At 38.7% G+C, this 7,393-nt stretch overlaps 1 protein-coding gene across 1 annotated transcript; it reads right to left on the reverse strand.

The window, feature by feature from the left end:
• Positions 1–432: 432 nt before the first annotated feature.
• Positions 433–1,206, reverse strand: LOC135203463 (tigger transposable element-derived protein 1-like). The gene has a single exon (XM_064233188.1). It carries the CDS (start codon positions 1,204–1,206, stop codon positions 433–435), a length of 774 nt encoding a protein of 257 aa, XP_064089258.1.
• Positions 1,207–7,393: the final 6,187 nt, after the last annotated feature.

Here is a 7,393-nt window from a genome sequence, read left to right on the forward strand (position 1 = left end):
ACCTATCCAGCTGCCGCTAGTACCTCCTATTGTAAAAGGGACCTCAGGTTTGTATAGTAGGAAAAATGCAATTTTGGACAAATTGTCATTTTGTTCATACTTACCTGGCAGATATATATAATTAGAGTGCCCACCCTCCCCCTCCCCTCAGGAGACAGTGGCATGGATACAAAATATGAATAGAAAATGGGAATGGTTCCTGATATCCGCCTCCCAGCGGCGGGAATGGGTACTACCACCCTGGCCGCCCACTACGTGTGCCGCGAGTTTTGAAATTCTGTCGGACGTCAGAAATACAGCTATATATATATCTGCCAGGTAAGTATGAACAAACTTAATTGTATTATAACAATAACATTTTTAAATAACAAATAAACATGTATAATTAACAAATACATAACAAAATATGAAATAAAGAAATAAAAGAGTTATTTAGCATAATAGTCTTACTTGGGAGACAGACGAGTCCGAATGATAAACTAGGAGTGGCTTCACATTACAATCACCGCTAGCATTTGCACATAATGCAAGGGTCAGACGGTCCTTCATGGGTTTATGGCCTGGCATCATCTTCTCTGCTGTGATGTAAGTCCTCCGTGGCATTTTCTTCCAAAATAGGCCCGTTTCATCGCAGTTGAACACCTGTTGCGGAATGTAGCCTTCCCTCGCAACAAGCGCAGCGAACTTTTGGATGTACGTATAGGCTGCTTTCACGTCTGCACTCGCAGCTTCGCCATGCCTCACCACTGAATGGATGCCAGTTCTCTTCTTAAAATTATCAAACCAGCCATGGCTTGCCTTAAACACTTCTTCTGATGCCTCTTTAGAAGTTGATGCTTCTTTCTTCACTAAGTCGGCATAAATACTACTCCATGCCTTCTCGCATATTACCGTCTCCGTCACTGTATCTCCTGCCAACTCCTTCTCTTTCACCCACACGAGCAGAAGCTTCTCCATTTCATCATGGATATTTGTCCTTGATTGGGAAAGAATTGTGGTTCCTTTTGCTGGTGTAGCACTCTTGATGGCATCCTTCTGCTTCAATATCGTACAAATTGTCGATGTACTACGGTCATAGATCTTTGCGAGTTCAATCACTCGTACGCCACGCTCATGTTTTTCTATTATTTCTTGCTTTAGTTCTATCGACATCATCCTCTTCTTCCTGTCACCATTGTCTTTAGCACTCACTTTCTTCGGTCCCATGATAACACACAAAAAAGTTCAGTAATCACGCAAAAATCAAGCAAAAAAGAGTACAGCGCACAAGATACACTTTGATTCAAGCGGGTAACACGTGTGAGTGAGCAAGAGATGCTCTCGGATGATGCTCGACCCTGCGCGCCAACTGGCGGGATGCTCTGGAAACACGGCTCGTACCTCGGATTTGGGCTCATATCTTGAACGAAAATATGGCCCGAGCTCCGGCTCGTATCTCAAAAAACACTTATGTTAGGCTGCTCGTATCTCAAGGTACCACTGTACTTGTATTCGATGGCCTACTGGGTCTTACAAGTTAAACTGTATTAATTTTTTTTTCTTGTACAATATATATAGTTTAATGATAACAATATTCGACAAAATACATAAAAGTGTAAAGCATTTAATATAAAATTTATCTTTCAATATAACATTTAGCATAATAGATGTATAAAATCGTATGTAACCGCGGTGACGTCATGCCCAGTTGACTTGAGGCTGAATGAGGGAGCGTTGATATGTTAAGGAGAGAAGAAGAGAGAGTTAGAATATTACTGTATGTATGTAAAAGCAATAACAATTCACATAAAAAGGGAATTACTCAATAAATTTAACGTAATGATAATACATATGAAAACGATGCAATTCAGAAAAAAAGAGAAAAACAAGTCTTAATTGAGCCAGTGTTCAGTGTGCCGAGTGAGACGGTCTAGTTGAACAATATCAACAAAATAGTAATAGTAAATGAAAGAACAAAGCTTTTCACAATAAAATTTATCACAAATGATTAACAAAATCATTTGTCATTGTGGTGATACTCAGCTAACTTGAGGTAGAAGGAGGTAGTGTTTATATTTTTTAGCAATAATGAATGAAGGATTTTATGTTATAGTGCATCATGGTATTGTTCAGAAGAGAAGAGGCAGTAAAATCTTTACTATAATATGTACGTAAAAGCAGTACCAATTCACATAAAAAATAAATTCCTACGTCAAAATCCCTTTTAACGCAATGATGAAATAAGAAAACAATCAAATGCAATACAGAAAAAAAAAAGAAGTCTTAATTGGGCCAGTGCCTGGTGCGCCGAGTGAGACTGTCTAGTTGAACCGAGGTCTAGAGAATATAAGGTCTTGTCACGCGCAGTTTAAACTGGGGTACAGGATTAAACGGCTAGGTGCGTGACGTCACAGTAACCGCAGTCAGGCCCCTTAACCTATAGCAATCCTGCCTTTACTTTCTCTTTATTTTTCTAAATACTCAAAGCTATTCGATAATTAAATTAACAGTCAGATGAAGGTTCTTCGTGCTACGATGTTAAGAAGAATAATCATAAGAGATCATTAGAACATTTTTGCCAAATAACATTGAAATTATAGATAACCTACCTTTGCTTTCTTCTTTTTTCCCGTTATTAATATGTACTATTATCTGTTTCTGAAGGAAAATAATAGTCAGAATAAAAACTATATATTAATATATTAGATAATCATGAGCGAGTTCTAAAGAACATTCTAAACAATAATATAAATATACTTCTAAATTATACACATTCAACAGATCTCCCTAAAATCACATTATGCACATACGTATATAGCTTTGTCGCTAACTTTTTCAATCTATTCACCGCTTTTCTGGAACTACTAATGTGTGTGTTCAAATCTCGATTTCTAAAAACTGTACAGCATGGAACAAAATATTTTGACTTCTGAAGTTATTTGGATGTGACTGCTAATTATATTCACTAATTTAATTATCACTCCTTTTAAGGCTGTTAAAACATTTTCCTCCCATGTTGAGAATCAAAGATCTTATCCATACATTTCAGATGATCAAGAAACACTAGGTTTCATTAGTTTGCCCTCACTAAAGATTATGGCACCAATCTTTGTGTCATCTTTCTTTGTTACTTTTGCTCCTAAATGTTCCAGGTGTGGAACCTTGCAAGCAATGATCCCGCCAACATATCGCAAACCCTATCCTTCTTCTTCTATGGCATCTTCCCATGTTTGTTCTTCTACTTCCTGGTCTTTGAAGTCATCACTTTGATCATCCTTATTAAATACTGGTAAGCAAAATGAAATTGTTGATATACCGGGTTCTTTCTGAAGGGAATTTCCTTCGTCTTCGAACAATGCGTCTTGCTCGTCAGGGACGTCATGGGAAAATGAGGCGGATGTTACATTTTCACTGTTGCAGTTTTAAACGTTGCTCTTTGAGCTTACAAGTGTGCTATCTTTTCTTAAAAGGTGGGCTCTAAAGACAATGTTTAAATGCAACTGGTGATAGGTGCTGATTGTACGCTCCCATTTGCCTTTTGCAAACAAAAAAGTGCCCCAACCCAACCTGATTTAGTGTGAATAAGAGTATACTTCACGCCATCTTTTTATTTTGCCATTTTGAGCAAGGTAGACAAAGGATAGAGCAATGTAATTTTCATCACTTTCATTTCTCTAGCGGTTCTATTAATTTTCTTGAAAGGTTTTGTCTTGCATTTACAGGTTTAGTCATATAAGCATTTCTTGATGATTTTCTATCTGTTGGCAATCGAGAGTAAAACAGATCAAACTATCTATCATCAAGCCGAATGAAATGGCTTGTAGTTTTCCAGCCCTTCTCTTCAAATATCCTTGGTTGTCAAAGTGATCAAAAGATTTACAAGTACTTTTGGACAGCAGTTGCACAGCAAGTTTAACTTTAATTTGTTGCATACCTATAATAACATTGATATGTTTTTCAGAAAGTTTATAAGCTGTCTGAAGATCACTTCATTCCTCTGTTAGCTCTCTAACTGGACCATTGTGAGCATACGTACTACATACAGTTGCCTTAAAGCGTTCCTTCACCCCTTCCCCTTATGTTTCATGAAAATGATCTGACAACACAGCAATGAAGCCTGTTTGTCTTGTAACGACAAACGTGAATGGTCGAGATATTGGATGCCAATGCTCATATTTTCTAATCACTACTGCAGACAATGTGTTAATGATATTAATGATGTATAAGAATAAGAGTTTACATTACCAGTGAATTAAGTTAAATAAATAAAAAAATTTGTATAGTAACAGAGTAATAAAAATAGCAAAGGTGTAAATCATATTCAGTCCTTACTAACCATAATCGTCAACCTTTGTTCCATTCAGGTGTGGCTGCTGTAGGCGTTTGCTGGGATCCTACTTTTGTTCATGATAGATCATTATTTAGTGTCAATTTCACACCCTCACTGGTATTGCTGTCTTTGTGGACAGCGACACAGCAATATTAGTGAGGGTGTGAAAAAATTTATTGAAGTCAAACTGTTTCAGATATCTCGTTCAATATTTAAAATTTCCCTCCACGTGTGACCTAACAAAACATCAAGAAAAAAAAAATCAATCGTATTTTCATTTTTATGAAAGTAAACTCCACGATGATCATTTGCAGAATAGTGGGGTTTATATGAGTTCATGACAACTATGGTGGTAGTTCGAGAATTCATTGGTTGTCAACGGAATTACCCTGTGTAATGTAATTTAAGTGCTTTGTAAGATATTTCACTTAGTAGTTATCTGTGATCTGGAAACTCCAATGCTGTCTCCAGTAAGTAGTTATCTACATCCCTGGAGACTCCAATGCTGTTTCCAGTAATGTTATCCATCCCTGGAGACTCCAATGCTCCAGTAAGAGTTATCTACATCCCTGGGAGACGGGCCAATGCCTGTTCCGTAATATTTATTTACATCCCTGGAGACTTCAATGCTCTTCCAGCAAGTAGTTATCTACATCTACTGGGAGACTCCAATGCTGTTTCCAGTGAGTAGCCCGAACCATATACATCCCTGGAGACTTCAATGCTGCCTGATCCCTGACTCCAATGCTGTTTCCGTAGTATTTATCTACATCCCCCTGGAGACTCCAACTTTTTCCAATGCTGTTTCCCAGTAGTAGTTACCTCCCTCCTCCATCCCTGGAGACTCCCTATCAATGCTGCTAAATTCCAGTAAGTAATTAAAATTTATTTACATCCCTGGAGACTTCAATGGCTTGCCTTTCCCGGGAGCAGTAAGTTATTTATTTCATCCCTGGAGACTCCAATGCTGTTTTCCAGTAAGTATTTTCTACATCCCTGGAGACTCCAATGCTGTTTCCAGTGGGGGGAGTAGTTATTTCTCACCCTGGAGACTTCAATCTGTTTTCCAGTAGTAGTTTCCCTACAATCCCGGAAGACTTTCAATGCTGCTTCCTTTTTTAGTAAGTATTATTTACATCCCTGGAGACTCATGCTGTTTCCAGTGAGGGGTTTAGTTATCTACATCCCCCTGGAGACTCCAATGCTGTTTTCCAGTAAAGAGTTTATTTAAATTTACATCCCTGGAGACTTTCATGCTGCCTTCCAGTAAGTATTTATTTACATATCCCTGGAGACTCCAATGCGTTTTCAGTAGTATTTAGTTACATCCCCCTGGAGACTCCAATGCTGTCCAGTGTATTTATTTACATCCCTGGAGACTTCAATGCTGCTTCCAGTAAGTATTTATTTACATCCCTGGAGACTCCAATGCTGTTTCCAGTAAGTATTTATTTACATCCCTGGAGACTTCAATGCGCTTCCAGTAAGAATTTTATTTTACATCCCTGGAGCTCCAATCTGTTTCCAGGTAGTATTTCTTTACATCCCTGGAGACTTCAATGCTGTTTCCATAAGTATTTATTTACATCCCGGAGACTTCAATGCTGCTTCCATAAGGAGTTATCTTTACATCCCTGGAGACTCATGCTGTTTCCAGTAAGTAATATACACACCTGGACTTCAATGGCTGTTTCCAGAATATTTTATTTACTCCCTGGAACTCCAATGCTGTTCCAGTAAGTAGTTATCTACACCCTGGAGACTTCCAATGCTGTTCCATAAGTATTTATTTACATCCCTGGAGACTCCCAATGCTGTTTCCATTGGAGTAGTTTATCTACATCCCCCTGGAGACTCCAAATGCTGTTTCCAGTAGTAGTTATCTACATCCCTGGAGACTCCAATGCTGTTTCCAGTAAGTATTTATTTACATCCCTGGAGACTTTCAATGCTGCTTCCAGTAATATTTATTTAACATCCCTGGAGACCTCCATGCTGTTTTCCGTAAGTATTATCTACATCCCTGGAGACTTTCAATGCTGCTTCCAGTAAAGTATTTATTTACATCCCTGGAGACTTCACTGCTGCTTTCCAGTAGTAGTTATTTACTCCCTGGGAACTCCAATGCTGTTTCCAGTAAGTATTTATTTACATCCCTGGAGACTTCAATGCTGCTTCCAGTAAGTATTTATTTACATCCCTGGAGACTTCAATGCTGCTTCCAGTAAGTATTTTATTTTACTCCCGGGAGACTTCCTGCTGTTTCCATAGTAGTTTATTTCTCCCCTGGAGACTCCAAGCTGTTCCAGTAAGTAGTTTTATCTTTTTACATCCCTGGAGACTCAATGCTGCTTTCCAGTAAGTTATTTATTTACATCCCTGGAGACTTTCCAATGCTGTTTCCAGTAAGTAGTTATCTACATCCCCCTGGAGACTCCCATGCGTGTGTTTCCAGTGATAACCCGTTCAATGTATCTTACATCCCCCTGGAGACTCCAATGCTTTTCCAGTGATTTATTTCCCTTTACATGCTGAAGAAATCCATGCTGCTTTTTCCAGTAAGTATTTATACTCCCAGACTCCAATGCTGTTCCTAAGTTTATTTTTTTACATCCTGGGAGAACGTTTTCCATGCCTTCCCCCAGTAAGTATATTTACCCATTCTGGCTTCATGCCCAGTCCAGTTTGAAGTATTTTTATCCTACAATCTTTGTGACCTCCAGTGCTGTTCAAGTATTATATCCCTACATTTCCCTGGAGACTTCAATGCCTGCTTTCCAGTAAGTAGTTATCTACATCCCTGGAGACTTCCAATTGCCCTGTTTCCAGTGAGTAGTATCTACAAATTCCCACATCCCTGGAGACTTCCAAGCTGGAGTCCAAGTTTAGTAGTTTATTTCTACATGCTTGAAGACTCCCATCGCTTTCCAGTAAGTAGTTATACATCCCTGGAGACTGCCAATGCGTTTCCAGTAGTATATTCAATCCCTGGAGACTTTCCATGCTGCTTTCCATGAGTAGTTTATCTACATCCCCCTGGGGAGACTCCAATGCTGTTTCCTGCTCCCTTCAAGTTAAGTATTT

This window comes from Macrobrachium nipponense, chromosome 36 (assembly GCF_015104395.2).
Source record: "Macrobrachium nipponense isolate FS-2020 chromosome 36, ASM1510439v2, whole genome shotgun sequence".
NCBI classification, from domain to species: domain Eukaryota; kingdom Metazoa; phylum Arthropoda; class Malacostraca; order Decapoda; family Palaemonidae; genus Macrobrachium; species Macrobrachium nipponense.